Here is a 20,493-nt window from a genome sequence, read left to right as displayed (position 1 = left end):
GATTTGTTTTAAATTTACTACACTGTAGTTTCATTGCATGCCCCCTAGTCCTAGTATTTTTGGAAAGCGTGAACAGACGCTTCACATCCACCTGTTCCACTCCACTCATTATTTTATATACCTCTATCATGTCTCCCCTCAGCCGTCTCTTCTCCAAGCTGTATAGCCCTAGCCTCCTTAGTCTTTCTTCATAGGGAAGTCGTCCCATCCCCGCTATCATTTTAGTCGCCCTTCGCTGCACCTTTTCCAATTCTACTATATCTTTCTTGAGATGCGGCGACCAGAATTGAACACAATACTCAAGGTGCGGTCGCACCATGGAGCGATACAACGGCATTATAACATCCTCACACCTGTTTTCCATACCTTTCCTAATAATACCCAACATTCTATTCGCTTTCTTAGCCGCAGCAGCACACTGAGCAGAAGGTTTCAGTGTGTTATCGACGACGACACCCAGATCCCTTTCTTGGTCCGTAACTCCTAACGTGGAACCTTGCATGACGTAGCTATAATTCGGGTTCTTTTTTCCCACATGCATCACCTTGCACTTGCTCACGTTAAACGTCATCTGCCATTTAGCCACCCAGTCTCCCAGTCTCATAAGGTCCTTCTGTAATTTTTCACAGTCCTGTCGCGAGTTAACGACTTTGAATAACTTTGTGTCATCAGCAAATGTAATTACCTCGCTAGTTACTCCCATCTCTAAATCATTTATAAATATATTAAAAAGCAGCGGTCCTAGCACAGACCCCTGAGGAACCCCACTAACTACCCTTCTCCATTGTGAATACTGCCCATTTAACCCCACTCTCTGTTTCCTATCCTTCAACCAGTTTTTAATCCACAATAGGACATTTCCTCCTATCCCATGACCCTCCAATTTCCTCTGTAGCCTTTCATGAGGTACCTTGTCAAACGCCTTTTGAAAATCCAGATACACAATATCAACCGGCTCCCCTTTGTCCACATGTTTGTTTACTCCTTCAAAGAATTGAAGTAAACTGGTCAAGCAAGATTTCCCCACACAAAAGCCGTGCTGACTCGGTCTCAGTAATCCATGTCCTCGGATGTACTCTGTAATTTTGTTTTTAATAATAGCCTCTACCATTTTCCCCAGCACCGACGTCAGACTCACCGGTCTATAATTTCCCGGATCTCCCCTGGAGCCTTTTTTAAAAATGGGCGTTACATTGGCCACCCTCCAATCTTCCGGTACCACGCTCGATTTTAAGGATAAGTTGCATATCACTAGCAGTAGCTCCGCAAGCTCATTTTTCAGTTCTATCAGAACTCTAGGATGAATACCATCCGGTCCAGGAGATTTGCTACTCTTCAGTTTGCCGAACTGCCCCATTACATCCTCCAGGTTTACCATAAAGTCAGTAAGTTTCTCCGACTCGTCCGCTTGAAATATCATTTCCGACACCGGTATCCCACCCAAATCTTCCTCGGTGAAGACTGAAGCAAGGAATTCATTCAGTCTCTCCGCTACGTCTTTGTCTTCCTTGATCGCCCCTTTTACCCCTCGGTCATCCAGCGGCCCAACCGATTCTTTTGCCGGCTTCCTGCTTTTAATATACCGAAAAAATTTTTTACTATACTTTTTTGCCTCTAATGCTATCTTTTTTTCATAATCCCTCTTGGTCTTCTTTATCTGCGCCTTGCATTTGCTTTGACACTCCTTATGCTGCTTCTTGTTATTTTCAGATGGTTGCTTGTTCCATACCAACTTATGACTTCTTTTATCCAAACCACGCTAGCGGTCCCCCAAAGCCCTTTCACTCTGAATGGGCTTCGTCGGCATTACCGCGCAGGAACCACTAGCGCATCTTGATAAAAGAGGCCCTTAGTGTACAGCAAAGTTGTATACCATTCTGCTACAGCATCCCCCTGCTATGGTTCTGCCTGCCCTTATTGAAGACAGAGACCCCCCCCCCTCAGAGGGCATGTGGTGGATTTGCAGACAGAAGCAGGATGTGTTTAAGGCTTATTCCTGGGGGAATTCTGCATAAAATCTTTGAAAATTCTGCGTTGTTATTGGTAAAGTTTTTGCACAGAATTTCATCATCATATAAAGTCTAAAGTTCCCACCTCAGCTCCAGCCTCCCTGGTTCCATTTCTCCTTCTAACTCCCAGCAAGACCCCTAATTCTGCCCCAAAGTCTTCTCCCACATGCAGTATCCCCACCTCTCATTCTCCGGCACCCCCACTTCTTATTCTTTCTTCTCCTCTCCCACCCTCCCCATGGCACACCCTCAAGCATGAATTTCCCCCACACCAGAGTCACAGTCTTAGCTTGTTCTGCCTCAACCCCATGGCACAATCTGAGCCTTCAATGCTCCCCTCTCCCAAAGTGCCAGGGCACACTCACCTTGCTCTGCCCCTCTCCCACTCACTTTGTTCTGTCTGTCTTCCCCCCCCCCCCCCCCATTTCCCCACAGCACACTCAATTTATTCTGTCTGTTACCCCTCCTTTCCCATGGCACACTCACTTTGATGTATCCCCCTCCTACCCTCCCCATGAAGTATTCAGCTGGCATCTGCTGCTCTCTTCCCCTCCCCTGCAGAGATTGCATGGAAGAAGGAAGAGGAGGAGGAGGAGGAGAAGACGTGAACCCCTGCACACTGGATCACTTCCTCCTCCTCTGCTGGTTTAGACCTGATTGTGTATAGGAACCACACGGAGGGAGATGTGTGTGTGCTGAGTGAAGAGAGGGAGAGGCCCAGGATAAAATAAACAGTCTGTGGGGCTGTGAGGATATGACTCTTATTTATGGAATACCCCAAAGCCAGGCAACCCTTATAGATGGTGTCCAATGCGGGACCTTAGAACCTCAATTTGGGGTGAGGAAGGAACCCAAGGAAATTATAGTTCTCCCCAATGCAGCCACTGCCATCTTGGTACATCCAAAATGAAATTGATAGGACAAGCTCCACCTACTTGCTTCAGCCCACATAGTGGGCCAGATAGGGTCATGCAATTTTCTGTTATCAAACCTCCTTGGTGACAGCATTCTGCTTACACAGAAGTCCATTCCTTCACGGAAAAGAATCTAAGTCATGTAGTTAGATTCAGGCTTGGAAGGAAATATTTAGTTCTCATCCCTACCTGGCAGTTGTGTCTTCATAGGTCTATGTACCAAACATTTTTCCCATACACAACAAAATGAGAAGACACCATTTAGACTAGTATGTAGTTTCCATGTCAGCCATGCTGTAAGATGTTCTCCATGTTATATGAGTAACATGGGAAGGCCATAGTTCCTGAACAAACCTGTGTTAGTCATATCTTCTGCCTCTCCTGACTCAGCACCAGGGTATCATTCGTATTTCAGTCAGTAGAAAAGGAGTCCTTTGGAAGAGGGGACCTTAGATATACCAAAGTGTTAGATCCCTAACACTTTGGTCTTCTAAAGGGGACGGATCTATAAACCACCTCCTCCTGTTTTCTTTTGACTAGTTAGCATAGTGTTACTGGTAAGGAATCTTGAAGTAAACAAAACAGCACTTCTGAAAGAGTCCTTAAATTAAAAGCATGGATAACACCTCCCAGGGTTATTACTACTACTACTAAAGAACATTAAAAAAGATAGTAGCAAGGCTCAAATTTTGTTCTAAAATACAGTTATTGTCTGTTCTTTGGCTGCTGGAGAGGTAGCACTGTAACTGACTTGAATAGATGTTAATTAAGGTGTGAAGACATTGAATATTTGCAAAGGTTATTAAGGACAATCTGATTACTGAGTTAGCTTGAAATGATCTGTTTGAAGCAGTCCCCTTAGATTCAAAACTATATAGAGAGGAAAGGTCCCACGTAACTTTCAACTTTCTTTCTGAGAAGTTCTGAAAGAAAAGGACATTTCTCTGGTAAGCGAACATTATTTTGCTCTGTGCTTTGGGAACTTAAAGATTGGGGTTTAAAGAAGGAATTGTAGGTTATTGATAGGTAGAATAAAAAAAGCAAACTTTATTAACTAATCTCTATACCCTTTCCCCCCTAGTTTTAAAACTTGAACTTTGTACCACAGCATTAACAGATAGCCTCTAGCAGGCACAGCAGGGCCTATTTCAGTCTCAGGGGAAAAAAAGAGAGAGAAGCAAGCATTATTAACTACCTATCAGAAAGGCAACAATCCATATTGTGTGGCAGCAACTCATCACCACCATGGACACTGACCTACGGGGTACCACAAGGATCGATACTGTCACCTATTCTGTTCAATATCTACCTTAAACCACTAGCTGAGCTGATTCGGTCAATGGACACTCAGTTTTACATCTATGCGGATGATGTGCAGCTACTCATACCCATTGAACCTGACTTACCTACAGCCTTGAATAAACTGATTACTTGTCTAACATCAATTCAAGAATGGGCTAAACACAACAAACTTTGCCTGAACCCAAGTAAACCCGAGCTTCTCTGGGTCCCTAACACAAGTGGATACATACCTGACATCAAAATCCCTTTTGGGACGTATGAACTCTCCCTCAAACCACAAGTCAGGAACCTTGGAATACAGTTAGATTCAATACTTACTCTGATTCCATAAATCCAAGCAACCTTCAAGAGCTGCTTCTACTTTTGCGACAGCTATGCTGCCTCTCTCCTTACATCGAGAAGGTAAATCTTTATCCCAGTTGTACATGCCATGATAACATCAAGACTGGATTACTGTTTCTCCGTGCGGTCTGATGTACATTGGCCAGACATCGCGCAAGATTAAGGTACACATTGGAGAACACATTAGCAAAATTAAAACAGCAAAACTGGAAGCCCCTTTAACTGCTCATTGCTTGTTTTATTTAATTTGTGTATGTATGTTTTGGTAATGTTTTTTGTTATAGCACCAGGGATAATATGTGGAGTTCCCTTTTGAGAAAGCTTTTAGCAAAACTTGGCCAGACTCAAGGGAACACCGAGGGAGTTTGCTGCATGATTTAAAGTTCACAGTCTGGGGGAGCTGGTCTGATGGATCCGGAGGGACGTAGTCTACATAAAGTGGAATCATCTGGAGTGTCTCTGCTATGAATATTCTACAAGATAAGTAATGGGTTACATTGTATTGGTTTAATGTTACGGACTTTTTACAAGACACTCTATATGGTTAGCAGTGAGTTGTATTTTATAGAATTGTGGTATTGAACATGATTTCCCGTTTGGCATAAGATTTACAAAAAATGTGTTATGTGTATGTATGTATATATATATATATATATATATATATATATACAAGGTATTAATATTTGATGTCAGGAGATGGATGACGTATGTACATATGGTTGATTTCAACGAACAACAAATGTGCAATGATGGTTCCTCCAGTTCAACCAAATGACCAGCCTAGGTTGTAATGGTTTGAATGGTTTGAACTGAGCACATTTATTTATTCACATTAATTTTTGACAATTGAGATATAATTAGCCTGTACTGTATGTAGTATTTAGTTAAACTTTAATGCCAAGAAGTGCAGAGTGGTGCACTTGGGGTGCAGAAATTCAAAAGAGATGTACCAGATAGGAGGGGAGAGATTGGTAAGCGCAGCTCAGGAGAGGGACCTTGGGGTGATGATGTCTGAAGATCTCAAGGTGATGAAATAGTGCGACAAAGCGGTGGCCTTGGCCAGAAGGATGCTAGGCTGCATAGAGAGGGGTATAACCATCAGAAGAAAGGAGGTGTTGATGCCCCTGTACAAGTCGTTGTTGAGGCCCCACTTGGAGTATTGTATTCACCTTATCTTGCTAAGGATGTAACCTACCTAAAGAAATTCATGCAGAAGTCAATTATAAGAGATTCAAGATTTTATTGAAGACTCACTTTAAGATGGATTTAATCTGCAGCTCGCAGTGTAGGAAAGACTGGAATGTCCTTCAGAGAACAATTTTTGTCTTAGCCTATCAACAGAATGTGTGGAAGAGTGATTGTAGTCTTGGGGAGCATGCGCTAGGTCTGTTCTAAATTATTTTTGTGGAGTACCTTTTCTTACTTGAGCTTTTTAGAGTTTATTTTGTAAACTACTTGATCTGGTAAAGGTGAGCAGTATATCAAATTTTTTAAATATACATAAACATACTTGTACCTGTATCGCTCCATATCAAGCTTGTTTCCTAGGAGCAGCACTGGGTGGTCCTGCTGGACGCCTTTGGTGTGAAGGGAAATTATCTCCAAATATCTATGGCAGATGTCAAAGCTTCTTTTGTTCTCAATGCTGTAGACAACCATGAATGCACTAGCCCAATGCAGATAACGTTCACAGTTCACAGGTCCATCCTGGCAAAGAAGGTCAGAAGAGGGTTAGCAGTGGCCAGCCCCATTCACATGGATTAGCTCTGACTAGTCTCTTGAGCAAATACTTCACAAGGAAGCCTACATCTAAAGTTTCAGTTCAGACTAGGCTATATGAAATGGTTTATTGCCCAATGTGCGAAGAAGATTATTGTACAGAGATGCTTCGTATTCTAGAAGCTTCTATGCCCAGCACCCCATATAGAGAGTAGCAAAAATGATTGTTGAGAGACTTTTACTAACAAGGACACAGGGCCAGAGGAAAAACAGAAAGATGATGACTTCTACTAGGAAAGCACAAGCTGAAGGAAAAATAAAATCATTGCAAACCGAGGTGTTCTAGATAAACGGGTATCTCAAACGATCAAGTTTTAAATTCATATACTCCAATAATAAACTGAGGCAATATGAAGAAAAGAAAAAGAAAGATATAAAATAAGCTATTTAGAGACAACCTACGTAAATCAATTCTACTGGGACCCGGGGAAGAGCATTAGTACAGTGAAAACGCCATCAACTTAAGCTGAAACAGAAACAAACTTTCTAGAGAAACTTATATGAACACAATCAAGGAGCAGACTAGATACCTGTATACCGGAGAATTTGGAAAAGGCAAACATTAAAATTACAGAATGGACTGAAGTAACAACAAAAGAGTTGGAAAGCAGATTTAAAAGAGCATCAAACTAGAAATGCCCTGACCCGGATGCAGTCACCAATTCTTGGTTCAAACAGTTAACATCTCATAAGTACATAAGTACTCCCAAGACCAGGCAGACTGCAAAAATCAATTGGTCAGGCAGCCAAGCATAACACCACAACGGCTAATAACAAGAAGAACATTTCTTCTTCCAAAATAAAGCTACAAAAATTACAGACCCAACGCCTACCTACAATCTACATATTTTATACTGCAATAGATGTCAATAGAATATACACCATGTTGACTCTAATATCATCATGATAATGAAAATACCCAAGAAGGAAAGTTCAATGACAACTATAATACCAAGATTTTTCTTACTTCTATAAGTCTCAAAGAAGATAAGAACCATTAATAAATTAAAAATTTTCTTAAATATTAGTGGAGCTCTCAGCATAGCCTCCCACCCACATCCAATGAGCAGTAGCAACAGTATGGCATAACTCTAACTCGTTAGGCTTCCCTTCTCAATAGCCCAATGTTCCATCATAGAGCCTCCATAAGATATTAGTGTCCAAGTGCATCAAAGTGCCTCACAGAGATCAACTCTATGTCGAAAAAAAAATGTTTTTCAATGGGTCTTTATCTCATGAGCATGTTCAAGAAACTCCAAGATATCAGTCCATTCATAGTGCTATAGAGTTACAAACAGTAGTATTTCTAAAAAAGACAATAAAAAACGCAGCACTTATCTCAATAAGCCACTGATGTTGCTTATAATTTTTGAGCTATGATTGACAATTCATAGGGTCCGACAGAGCCACATTTGGGAAACCCAATCCTTCCTCAGGAATCCCGGCAATGACATGTGCAGCATGCGGACTTCAGCTCTTCAAAATGGCGATTTCACTAGAGAGACGCCATCCCAAGATATCTGTAGAACAGGAAATGACGTCAATAAAACGTTATTGTCCAATCATTAAATAATATTATTCCACTCAATGCATTCATTTAAACCAGTAGGGGTTACTGCTCGCATTTCATAAATCCAAAACTGTTCCCACAATTGAAGATGTTTTAATCTGTGTCTTGAACTTTTTCAGTGAGAAACCATTGCATTTCCACAAAGTCATGGTTAAATTGTAAGTAGGTGAGATACCATGGGAGATTGAGTGTTCAACCTACTCCAGTGTTCCTGTATATGTTTTTAATGACACATGTAGTACATCTCACAAACATTTTGGAACAAGGACATATAAAGATATATATTACAAAGTTTGTAATACAGTTTGAGCAAAACTTATATACTAAGATCCAGCACCTAGTTGGATTGGTCCATTGTCTACAAGTCATTGTTAAATCACATACATTGCATTGGCCACAGGGACTATGTATGTCAACCAGAACCCCAGGAAAAACATGTATGTGTATTGACCTACTCAGAGAAAGCACCGATGGTTGCTGCTATCATTAAAAAACATTGGTCTATTTTAACTGTTCATCGGATTTTTGCACAGGGTCCTTGTATTGCTTACAAGAAGCCACAAAATGTGGTGAATTATGTCAGTAGCTCAGTTCTGAATAAACAAAGTGCCAAATGTCTGGTATACATAGTCCCTGTGGCCAATGCAATGTATGTGATTTAACTATGACTTGTAGACAATGGACCAATCCAACTATGAGCAAAACTTATATTTTATTTTTGTTACATTTGTACCCCGTGCTTTTCCACTCATGGCAGGCTCAATGCGGCTTACATGGGGCAATGGAGGGTTAAGTGACTTGCCCAGAGTCACAAGGAGCTGCCTGTGCCTGAAGTGGGAATCGAACTCAGTTCCCCAGTTCCCCAGGACCAAAGTCCACCACCCTAACCACTAGGCCACTCCTCCTCACTAGGCCACGCCTCCTCACCAACTGTATTACAGACTTTGCAATATATATCTTTATCAGGCTTATTTTCGAAAGTGATGTGCACCCATATTTCGACCCAAATCAGGCCCATTTCACAAAGGCGCCCAAATCGGTATAATCAAAAGCCGATTTTGGGCGTCTTCACCTGCACTCCGTCACGGGAACGAACAAAGTTGACGGGGGCATGTCGGAGGCGTGGTGAAGGTGGGACTGGGGTATGTTTATCGGCCGAGGAGAGATGGGCGCCCTCAGCCGATAATCGAAAAAAAACGCGTTTTTACCGCGAATTTGGGCCACTTTTTTTGGACCCTTTTTTTCACGAACAAGTCCCAAAAAAAGTGCCCTAAATGACCAGATGACCACTGGAGGGAATCGGGGATCACCACACCTGACTCCCCCAGTGGTCACTAACCCCCTCCCACCAAAAAAAACAACTTTAACAACTTTTTTTTCCAGCCTGTAAGCCAGCCTCAAATGCCATACCAAGCTCCATCACAGCAGTATGCAGGTCCCTGGAGCAGTTGTTAGTGGGTGCAGTGGACTTCAGCCAGGTGGACCCAGGCCCATCCCCCCCCTACCTGTTACACTTGTGGTGGTAAATGGGAGCGCTCCAAACCACCCCCAAATCCCATTGTACCCACATCTAGGTGCCCCCTTCAGCCATAAGTGCTATGGTAATGGTGTAGAGTTGTGGGCAGTGGGTTTTGGGAGGGATTTGGGGGGCTCAGCACCCAAGGGAAGGGAGCTATGGACTTGGGAGGTATTTAACTTTTTTTTTACTTGTTACAAGTGCCCCCTAGGGTGCCCGGTTGGTGTCCTGGCATGTGAGGGGGACCAGTGCACTACAAATCCTGGCCCCTCCCATGACCAAATGCCTTGGATTTGTTCATTTTTGAGCTGGGTGCCTTCGGTTTCCATTATCACTGAAAAACGAAACCGCCCAGCTCAAATCCTCACAAATCCGATGCATTTGCCCGGCACAAACCATATTATCGAAAAAAAAGATGGACGCCCATTTTTTTCGAAAATACGGTCTGTCCCGCCCCTTCACATACCCGTCCTCGGAGATAGACACCCATGGAGATGGGCGTTCGCGTTCGATTCTGCCCCTCCACATGTCCTTGTTCCAAACTTTTTGTGCGATGCACTACACGTGTCATTGAAAAACATATACAGGAACATTGGAGTAGGTTGAACACTCAATCTTTATCATCTCCCATGGTATCTCACCTGCTTACAATTTAACCATGACTTTGTGGAAATGCAATGGTTTCTCACTGAAAAAGTTCAAGACACAGATTAAAAAGTCTTCAATTGTGGGAACAGTTTTGGATTTATGAAATTCGAGCAGTGACCCCTACTGGTTTAAATGAGTGCATTGAGTGGAATAGTATTATTTAATGGTTGGACAATAACGTTTTATTGACGTCATTTCCTGTTCTACAGATATCTTGGGATGGCGTCTCTCTAGTGAAATCGCCATTTTGAAGAGCTGAAGTCCGCATGCTGCACATGTCATTGCCGGGATTCCTGAGAAAGGATTGGGTTTCCGAAATGTGGCTCTGTCGGACCCTATGAATTGTCAATCATAGCTCAAAAATTATAAGCAACATCAGCGGCTTATTGAGATAAGTGCTGCGTTTTTGATTGTCTTTATTAGAAATAAATTTTGAACAATATAGCACTATGAATGGACTCTGATATTTTGGAGCGATTAAGTTTCTTGAACATGCTTATGAGATTAAAAAAAACCCATTTAAAACCTTTTTATAGACATTTAATTGGTCACTGTGAGGCACTTTGATGCACTTGGACACTAATATCTTATGGAGGCTCTATGATGGTATAAGTACATAGGCATCGTAAAGAAACAGTGGGGCCCTTTTAATAAGTCACGGTAGGCTCTACACACATGCAGCGTGCGCCCAAATGAAATTACCGCCACGCCGGCATGCCCTCCTGGCAGTAATTTCAGATTTGCAACATGTCTGGATGAATTATTTATTTATTTCCTCCTACGCCCACTGTTTCCAGTGATAATTGGCGCTTGGCATGTGCCAACTGGTCACTGCATGTGTAGCGTGTGAGCCCTTATTGCTAGATCAATGGGTGGCATTAAGGGCTAAGGCCAGTTTTGGGTGCGCACTGGATTCATTTTTACCGCAGGCCCTTTTTCCATTCCATTAAAAAAAAGCCCTTTTTTGCAGACACGGTAAAAACTGGCCTGGCACATGCCCAATACACATGCCTACACTACCGCAGGCCACTTTTTACCACGGTTTAGAAAAAAGGGCCCCAGTGTGTTTTAAGCCTGTAAGATGTGTTGGATATTTTTCTTTTCTTTTTTTTCTGAAATTTTATTAAATTTTCATATAACATACAATAAAATTAAATATTACTGCTATTGGATATTTTTCTGCCTAAATTAATTCTGAAGAGTATTTCTCTAGTTTGGCCAGCAGATGGTGCATGTTTATGCTTAAAGTTGTTACAGAAGACTGACTTCTCTTTCTTTCAGTTGGCACACAAATAGGAAGTGCCTGTAGTGATGTAACCAGTTTTTATTTGAAACTTGACTGTTCTGAGCTCTGATTGGCCTGGAGTTTGAAATTATCCAGCAGATGCTAGCTGTTGCTTCAGTTTCAGCCTGGGAGAAGGGAGAGAGAGCAAGCTCTTTGCTGAAGCCCTGTAAAAACAGTTATATTTGATAACTGGTGAACAGCTATATATGTCCTGATCTCCCCAGGTACTTTCTAGGAAGTATGCAAACGTTTAGTTAGTTTTCTAATTCATCCACTTTTCAGTTACTTGTTACTGTTTGCTATTGGCACATTTTTTTTTTGTCCACTGTTCCAAGTTCTGAGAATAAACACATTTGTTTGTTCGTTCTGCCTGTCTGGACTGATAAAGAATCCTGGTGATTTGTTTGTTGGGTCTGTGAGTACTTTCTGGGAACTGTGGGACCACTGGGAGTGTTTCTCCATTAACCTAGAAATCAGTGGGGATAATTGGAGAGTGGGAGACTTGCCCAGAAGTGGTTGTGACCCAGTCGGTGGGAGGAGGGTGCTAGTGTAGAGCACAAGCGACAGGTTCAGGTGGACCTGAGCTATGCTGGGGATAGACCCTCTAAGTGGTCACGGGGTAACCCCAGGTGGGTGGCTAGGCATTTCATGACAGGCATGATAACTCAAACATTGGGGTATTGAGAAGGGAAGCATAATGAGTTAGAGTTATTCCGCTGATTGAATGTGGGTGGGAGGCTATGCTGAGAACTCTAATATCATCAAGGCAATACAGCAGAAGAACATTAAGGGGGAGCATGCAATTCTAAAGACTAGTTAATGCTAAATGAAGCTGTCATGGCCAGTGCTAAGAAAAGCAACAATCTCAGTAAAGCATGGATTTACAATAGAAAGTCTTTGACAGCATCCCACATTCCTGGATAGTAAAATCCCTTGAAAAGTATGAAATAAACCCTGGATTGAATAAGAACATTAAATTAATCATGAAAATGTGGCAAAATCACACGCCATCTGAACATGAAGACAGTTTGTGATTTCTAACAGCAGGATCCAATGAGAAATATTGCAAGGAGATTCCCTATCACCACTCTAGTTTTGTATGGCACTTAGTCCATTGAGTACTCTTATTAACTCCTTGAGCTATGTATTTAGTCTTAATCCTAAAGATGGTAACAACCAGAGGTACACCAGATTTACTGTGTATAAATGGCTTGGGGCTCTATAGTTTTAGTACCACCAATTAGCAGAATAATTCTGTGTAGTGAAAAGCTGTTCAGATGGCATCAGAATGACTTTTGGCCTGGATAAATGTGCTAAAGTAACCTTCTTTAGCAGAAAATTCAGCTAAACTGAAAACATATTTTTGCCTGATTTCTGTGACATAAAGGAACTTGAACAGGACGGTGCATATAAATATTTAGATATAGAGGAAGGTCAGATCCCTTAGAGACTAGATCAGCAAAGAATATTACAGGAGATATTCGGTCCGACCGTTCACTTGTCTATTAGATTGTAAGCTCTTTGAGCAGGGACTGTCTCTCTTTGTTAAATTGTACAGCGCTGCGTGACCCTAGTGGCGCTCTAGAAATGTTAAGTAGTAGTAGTAGTAGTAGATATTGAAAAGCACATTAATATCATGGAATAAGATACAAGTCATAATTAATTGGCAATTCCTGCACTTTTGCACAATTTTGGAATTGCTGACTGGCCTCTTAATGATCTTGAAAAATTGAACGTGTAAACAGGAAAACTCCTCCATGCCCGCAAGGTAATTTATAAGAATCAGTGTATGCAGAGACTGTACATATAGGCCTCCAGACTCATTCAACAGATTCAACAGATCCTACTACAAAAAACATTATTGAAGTATTGAAAGTAAATGCTCAGAATCCATCTCTATCATTAAACTTGCACAAGCATTCTGAAGAGTACAAGGAACGAGTAAGAATCCAACAATGTAAACAGAGAAGGAACCAGTTGAATTTGCAAAACAAGAGAAAAAAATCTTTAAAGAATTGGATCAGACGGCAAGGAAAAGGAAGTTTAATCCCAAACATCTTCAGGGATAAAGTTCAGGGAAAAAAAAACACAATCACTAAATACTTGAACCCACAGCCAGAAAACATATATAAAAAATCTTAAACTTAAGAATCTCATAAATGGAATAATAATAAGTAGAAGTTCTTATAATAAATGTAAGAGGCTGTCACAGATCAACAAGATCATAATATATAATCTCAATTTATATATAATCATCGCAGTCCAATACACCAAACAAAATTCAAAAAAATTCAATGTGAAAATTCAAAAAACTTATCTAATAGAAATCTCTCTATATAAAAGGCACCACCAACGTTCTAAATGAAGCCTCCAGCCGGAAGTGTGAAGGGGGAGAGATATCCGGTTTCCCCATGAGTGTCTGTCCCGCCCTCGCTCTCTCTGTAACACAAACAGTGAAGGAAAACACAGCAAAGCACGAAATCAAATCGCTCTCTCTGTAACAGTGAAGGACTCAGAGGGGGGAGGGGAGAGAGGGCAGAAGCCCTCACTATCTCTGTAACACAAACACAGCACAGCAAGAAACTTAACACTGAAGGACTCGACTCCGAGGGGGGAGGGGACAGAGAGGACAGACAGCACAGGGGAAGGGAGAGAGGGCAGAGGGCAGGGACATACACACAGAAGAAAACCTTGCTAGCCCCCGTTTCATTTGCATCAGAAACGGGGCTTTTTTACTAGTGTATCCATAATTCCAATCTTCAAAAGAATAAAATCCATTCATGAGGGTCCCAACAGGATCTTGCTAATGTCTGCCTCAGGAAACCCTCAAAATAAATTAACTTTATGATGTTCTTGTGTCAGTCTCTGCAAAATAAATAATAATTGTAAAAAAAAAACTAATGCATTTCTTTACTGAGTAAAATGATTAAACCAAAAAAATGCTTATCAAATAATCTCTGCATATTAGAGCATCCTTGATTGGGGTTATACTGATGATGAATTACAGGCATGGTGCGGGGGAGAAAAATGTTTTATTAGTCTGTTTGATCTTCTTGTTATATTCTTGGATAATGGAGCGATGTCTGAATTTTTTTTTCTCTTTGTTTGCTTAATAGATATGATTTAAACTTAATCTGTGCAAGCAGTGTGTGGTAGGGAATATCTCATTAATATGTATTCTGCATTCTAGTAAGAGATGCCACAGGAATACCATCATGTCAGTGGTGTACCAAGGGGGGGCGGTGGGGACGGTCTGCCCTGGGTGCACGCTGCTGGGGGTGGGGGTGCCAAGCGCCTGTCGGCTCCACTCGTTCCGTGCTTCCTCTGCCCCGGAACAGGTTACTTCCTGTTCCGGGGCAGAGGGAGCATGGAACGAGCGAAGCCGACAGGCGCGTGGCACCCCCCCCCCCCCCCCAGCAGGTAAAAATGCACCCGGGGTGGTGTCCTTTCCCCGGGGGTGGGGGGGGGGTCACGCTGCACCCGGGGGGGGGGGGGGTGCATCGGCGATCCGCCCTGGGTGTCAGCCACCTTAGGAACACCACTAAATTTGAAGGGAGATGTCACATGAACTGAATCCCAGCAGTGACTGGATAGAATTCAGTGAGGTCAAAAACAGAAGAAAAAAAAAAACCTAGGAAAACTGTCATATGTAATTTCTGTAAGGAAGAGCTGGAAATGGTTATACACCTTGTACCTGGCTGGGAGAAGATTTGTATATGGAAAAGTGATGCATCTCATTCACTGGACACTTTGGGCCCGATATTCAGAGGACGGGAGTTAGCCGGGCTGACTCCCGTGGTTGATGCTGAGCCCAGATATTGATTGCCAGGCTGTTTACAGTGTCCAGTATTGAATATTCGATTGTTTCCAAGCCAATATTCAGCTCTGGCCGGTTAAGTTGAAACCGGCCAAAGATAGGCTGAATTTGGCAGCCAAACTTAGCTGGCAATGCACCGAATATTAGTGGATTGCGGCTATATCGTGCGATATAACTAGGGTTACCATATGTCCGGATTTACCCGGACATGTCCTCTTTTTGCATCTGCCCGTTTGTCCAGATTTCTGCACAAATGGGCAGGCTGGTGTGCAGGCCATCATATAGGACGGCCCGCCCGCCAGCCTGCCCGTTTGTCCAGAAATCCGGACAAACGGGCAGATTGCTAGCCTCCCCTCCCCTTACTTACTACTGCCCTGGTGGTCTAGTGACCTCTTCCGCCTTCGGGGCAGGAAAGAGCCCCCTCTTTCCTGCCCGGAGCGCTGCCCTGCATGCTTCTTTCCTGTTGCTGATCTCGGTGCCCATTCAAAATGGCTGCCGAGAGTTGAAGTGACCTCACGAGACTTCAACTCTCAGCGGCCATTTTGAATCGACGCCGAGATCAGCAACAGGAAGGATGCATGCAGGGCAGCGCTCCAGGCAGGAAAGAGGGGGCTCTTTCCTGCCCCAAACAGATCACTAGACCACCAGGGCAGTAGTAAGGTAAGGGGAGAGGGGTGATGGGGAGGGGACGGTGACGGGGAGGGGGGGTGACGGGGTGTGTGATGGGGGAGGGGAAAATGTGACAGGGGGCGGAGCGAGGGCATGAAAGGGGGTGGGGTGGGGTGTGAAAGAGGGTGGGGCGGGGTGTATGGTGGGGGCGGGGCATGTGTCCTCCTTTTTGGGGAACAAAATATGGTAACCCTAGATATACAGTGGTGGAAATAAGTATTTGATCCCTTGCTGATTTTGTAAGTTTGCCCACTGACAAAGACATGAGCAGCCCATAATTGAAGGGTAGGTTATTGGTAACAGTGAGAGATAGCACATCACAAATTAAATCCGGGAAATCACATTGTGGAAAGTATATGAATTTATTTGCATTCTGCAGAGGGAAATAAGTATTTGATCCCCCACCAACCAGTAAGAGATCTGGCCCCTACAGACCAGGTAGATGCTCCAAATCAACTCGTTACCTGCATGACAGACAGCTGTCGGCAATGGTCACCTGTATGAAAGACACCTGTCCACAGACTCAGTGAATCAGTCAGACTCTAACCTCTACAAAATGGCCAAGAGCAAGGAGCTGTCTAAGGATGTCAGGGACAAGATCATACACCTGCACAAGGCTGGAATGGGCTACAAAACCATCAGTAAGACGCTGGGCGAGAAGGAGACAACTGTTGGTGCCATAGTAAGAAAATGGAAGAAGTACAAAATGACTGTCAATCGACAAAGATCTGGGGCTCCACGCAAAATCTCACCTCGTGGGGTATCCTTGATCATGAGGAAGGTTAGAAATCAGCCTACAACTACAAGGGGGGAACTTGTCAATGATCTCAAGGCAGCTGGGACCACTGTCACCACGAAAACCATTGGTAACACATTACGACATAACGGATTGCAATCCTGCAGTGCCCGCAAGGTCCCCCTGCTCCGGAAGGCACATGTGACGGCCCGTCTGAAGTTTGCCAGTGAACACCTGGATGATGCCGAGAGTGATTGGGAGAAGGTGCTGTGGTCAGATGAGACAAAAATTGAGCTCTTTGGCATGAACTCAACTCGCCGTGTTTGGAGGAAGAGAAATGCTGCCTATGACCCAAAGAACACCGTCCCCACTGTCAAGCATGGAGGTGGAAATGTTATGTTTTGGGGGTGTTTCTCTGCTAAGGGCACAGGACTACTTCACCACTTCAATGGGAGAATGGATGGGGCCATGTACCGTACAATTCTGAGTGACAACCTCCTTCCCTCCGCCAGGGCCTTAAAAATGGGTCGTGGCTGGGTCTTCCAGCACGACAATGACCCAAAACATACAGCCAAGGCAACAAAGGAGTGGCTCAGGAAGAAGCACATTAGGGTCATGGAGTGGCCTAGCCAGTCACCAGACCTTAATCCCATTGAAAACTTATGGAGGGAGCTGAAGCTGCGAGTTGCCAAGCGACAGCCCAGAACTCTTAATGATTTAGAGATGATCTGCAAAGAGGAGTGGACCAAAATTCCTCCTGACATGTGTGCAAACCTCATCATCAACTACAGAAGACGTCTGACCGCTGTGCTTGCCAACAAGGGTTTTGCCACCAAGTATTAGGTCTTGTTTGCCAGAGGGATTAAATACTTATTTCCCTCTGCAGAATGCAAATAAATTCATATACTTTCCACAATGTGATTTTCCGGATTTAATTTGTGATGTGCTATCTCTCACTGTTACCAATAACCTACCCTTCAATTATGGGCTGCTCATGTCTTTGTCAGTGGGCAAACTTACAAAATCAGCAAGGGATCAAATACTTATTTCCACCACTGTAACTGGTTATCCGCTAAGCATTAACTGGTTATATCACGCTAACCGGAAATATTCAGTGGGAGATAACCGTCAATCTCTTGTTGAATATTGCCGGATAGTGGGTAAGTACCATTTAATTGGCCAGGAGCTGTTCCTGACTGGTTAAATGTTTTAAATATCGGGGGATATGTAAACATTAGAACATCACTGGGATCATGACCCTAAGAGAACTATAGAAAATGAAGAAGTTATGATTACCTGAGACATTCCCATTCCTGGCACTGGGTAACCTTACTCTGGTTTTTACTGCTTGTGCCTCTGCTGTTCCTTATTTACCACAGAGCTGCAGCACACAAGAAAGATCACTCTGGCATGGGGCAGGGAGGGACTGGAGCTGGTGGGGGGGAGGAAGAGTCAAGATGTCTTCAATTGCCCGTGGAAAGGAAGAGAAGCAGATTCCTAACCAGAAGAAGAGGGTCTATGACAGGGCACCTTTGGTACTGGCCAGGAATGTGAATGAGACATGAAAGGAAAAAGTCAACATTTAAGAAAGAAGTATTGAGGGGTAAGCAAAAGTGGGAAGAAAGAAGAGGAGGCCTGGATCCCCCTTCTGGACTGATTCCTGGGTTCCTTCATGGCTGAGTGCTTCATGGTCATATCTCCCCTGTAGCAAAGTTCTAAAACCCCCAACCAGAGGTCCTGGGTTTTACCTGGTCAGCCGTGTCCATCACTCTTAGCAGAACCGGTTGCTGGTCTACTATTTCTTCTGAAGTGTAGATATCCTCTGTAAAGAGAGATTATCCATTCTTACTAACGATGGTAGAGGCATCATCCAGCAGTAACCGTCTGGCACCTGCACTTGGCCTTTTCTTTCTCACTTTCAACGACTGTACTGCATTGTGTAAAGAGGTGTTGCATGACTGGCAGTTCCAGGGGCAGCTGTCCACATTATGAGGGCAGTTGTACAACTGGGCACCTCCATGTAAGTGCCCCCAGGAACCCGAAATGAGTACCCAGATTCCACAACAGAATACTTGCACCCACTGTGGGCATTGGCTCATTTACGCACCACAGTTGCATCAGTCATAGACCTAGTGTAACGGTGGGCTGATAAACGCAGCGGAGATGTGGGTAACATTCTCTAAGTTAAGCATATAAATAGCCACTGCAGCCATTTCTTGCCCATTCTCCGTCCATGTATACACCTCTTGTATTTACGTGCTATGCGCTGAATTCTGTATAGGTCGCCCAAAGGTGGACACGCAAGTTTGGGTGTGGGTCACAGATCTGCATGCATACTAATTAGCTAATTAAACGATAGCAATCAATTATTACTGTTAACAAGCACTTAATTGGTAGTGTTACATGTGGATCTGCCCTACACTCTATTCTATAACCTCCGTGCCTAATTTCCAAAGTGGTTGTGGCCATAGGAGGGGCATGGGCGGATCAGAGGTATGCCTGGATATTAGGTGCAGGGTTATGGAATACCTTTATTTCCACGCCTAAGTGCCACGAGTTGGGCGTCAGCATCTACACCAGCCTTTGGCAGGCGTAAAAGCTCACGCCCAAAGTTAGGCGCTTAAAGCGTGGTAAGCTAGTACTCTGTAAAGGTCATTCTGCACAGTGCAGGAGTGGTCTGTAGTGTGTGGGAGAGGGGCAGCAGCTGTGGCAGTGTGGGGGGGGGGGGGTAGTTTGCGGGAGGAGGTGGTGGTGCAGCGGTGGGGCAGTGGGAAGTGGTTGGGGGCAGGGGTGTAGTCAGACTTCAGCGGGAGGGAGGTCCAAAGCCCGAGGTGAGGGGGCATATTTTAGCTCCCCCTGGCACCGCCGACCCCCCGCCGCCATTGCCGACCCTCCCCGCCGCTGTCACCACCACCACCAACAACAACTTTGACCCCCACCGCCGACCCTCTCGACCCCCCCTCCCGCCGCCAACCCTCCCCTGCTGCCGTCATCGCCTACCTTTGCTGGCAGGGGACCCCAATCCCCGCCAGTCGAGGTCCTCTTCTTCCCGCGCAAAGCTTTGTTCTGTTTCTGACTGTGCAGGACGTCAGACTCACAGAAACAGAACGAAGCCTTGCGCCAGAAGAAGAGAACCTCGGCTGGCGGGGGTTGGGGTATGTGCAGGACGTCAGACTCACAGAAACAGAATGAAGTCTTGCGCCAGAAGAAGAGGACCTCGGCTGGGGGGATTGGGGTCCTCCGCCAGCAAAGGTAGCCCACAGCAGCGGCAGGGGAGGGTTGGCGGCAGGAGGGGGGGGTCGAGAGGGTCGTCGGCCAGGGGGGTCCAGGGCCAAATCTATGGGGGCCCAGGCCCCCGTGGCCCCACGTAGCTATGCCACTGATTGGGGGCCCCTGACCACTGTCAATCTGTCCCTGCTCTGTGTAGAATGACCTTTATAGAGCATTAATATCACGCTGAAGCTGGGGGGGGGGGGGTGGGGGGCTGTAATGTGTGGCAGCAAGAGGCAACCGGGCAGAGGCTCTGACCTCCTAGACCCTCTAGGCCCTCAAGCACTGCCTGGTTGCCTGAATGGTCATTCAGTCCGCCCCTGACACAGAGCACCTTTTACAGAATACGAGCATAGCATGGACTATCTCAGTGTCTAACTGTGGGCATCATATATTGAATTTCCCCCTTACACTCTTACACACACCAGCAATACAGAATAATGCTTAGACAACCTAGCGGCACTTTTGCGGGAACTTGTGTACTCGTATTCTGTAAAGGGGTGAGTTAATACAGGCACTAGCCTATAGCTTAGATTGTGCTTTGGTTCTACCACATAATCGGTATAGAAATGCCCTTTATGTAGTCTCACAGTACTTGAGATGTTCTCTGCATTGTAGTTATTTTGGGATCACTGG

At 44.3% G+C, this 20,493-nt stretch overlaps 1 protein-coding gene across 5 annotated transcripts in view; it reads right to left on the bottom strand.

Annotated features, from left to right (window-relative positions):
- Positions 1-20,493, bottom strand: part of RASL12 (RAS like family 12) — a 79,537-nt gene that overhangs the window by 9,161 nt on the left and 49,883 nt on the right. For all 5 annotated transcript variants that reach the window (XM_030189768.1, XM_030189771.1, XM_030189769.1 and 2 more), the window contains exons 4-5: positions 18,336-18,409; positions 6,084-6,274 (exon numbers count right to left, since the gene is read on the bottom strand). In XM_030189768.1, the coding sequence (XP_030045628.1) occupies positions 6,084-6,274; positions 18,336-18,409 (265 nt within the window). The remainder of the gene's footprint in view (positions 1-6,083; positions 6,275-18,335; positions 18,410-20,493) is intronic.

This window comes from Microcaecilia unicolor, chromosome 1 (genome assembly GCF_901765095.1).
Source record: "Microcaecilia unicolor chromosome 1, aMicUni1.1, whole genome shotgun sequence".
Lineage (NCBI taxonomy): Eukaryota > Metazoa > Chordata > Amphibia > Gymnophiona > Siphonopidae > Microcaecilia > Microcaecilia unicolor.
The sequence above is the reverse complement of the archived record's forward strand: the minus strand, read 5'-3'. Positions and strand labels throughout refer to the sequence as shown.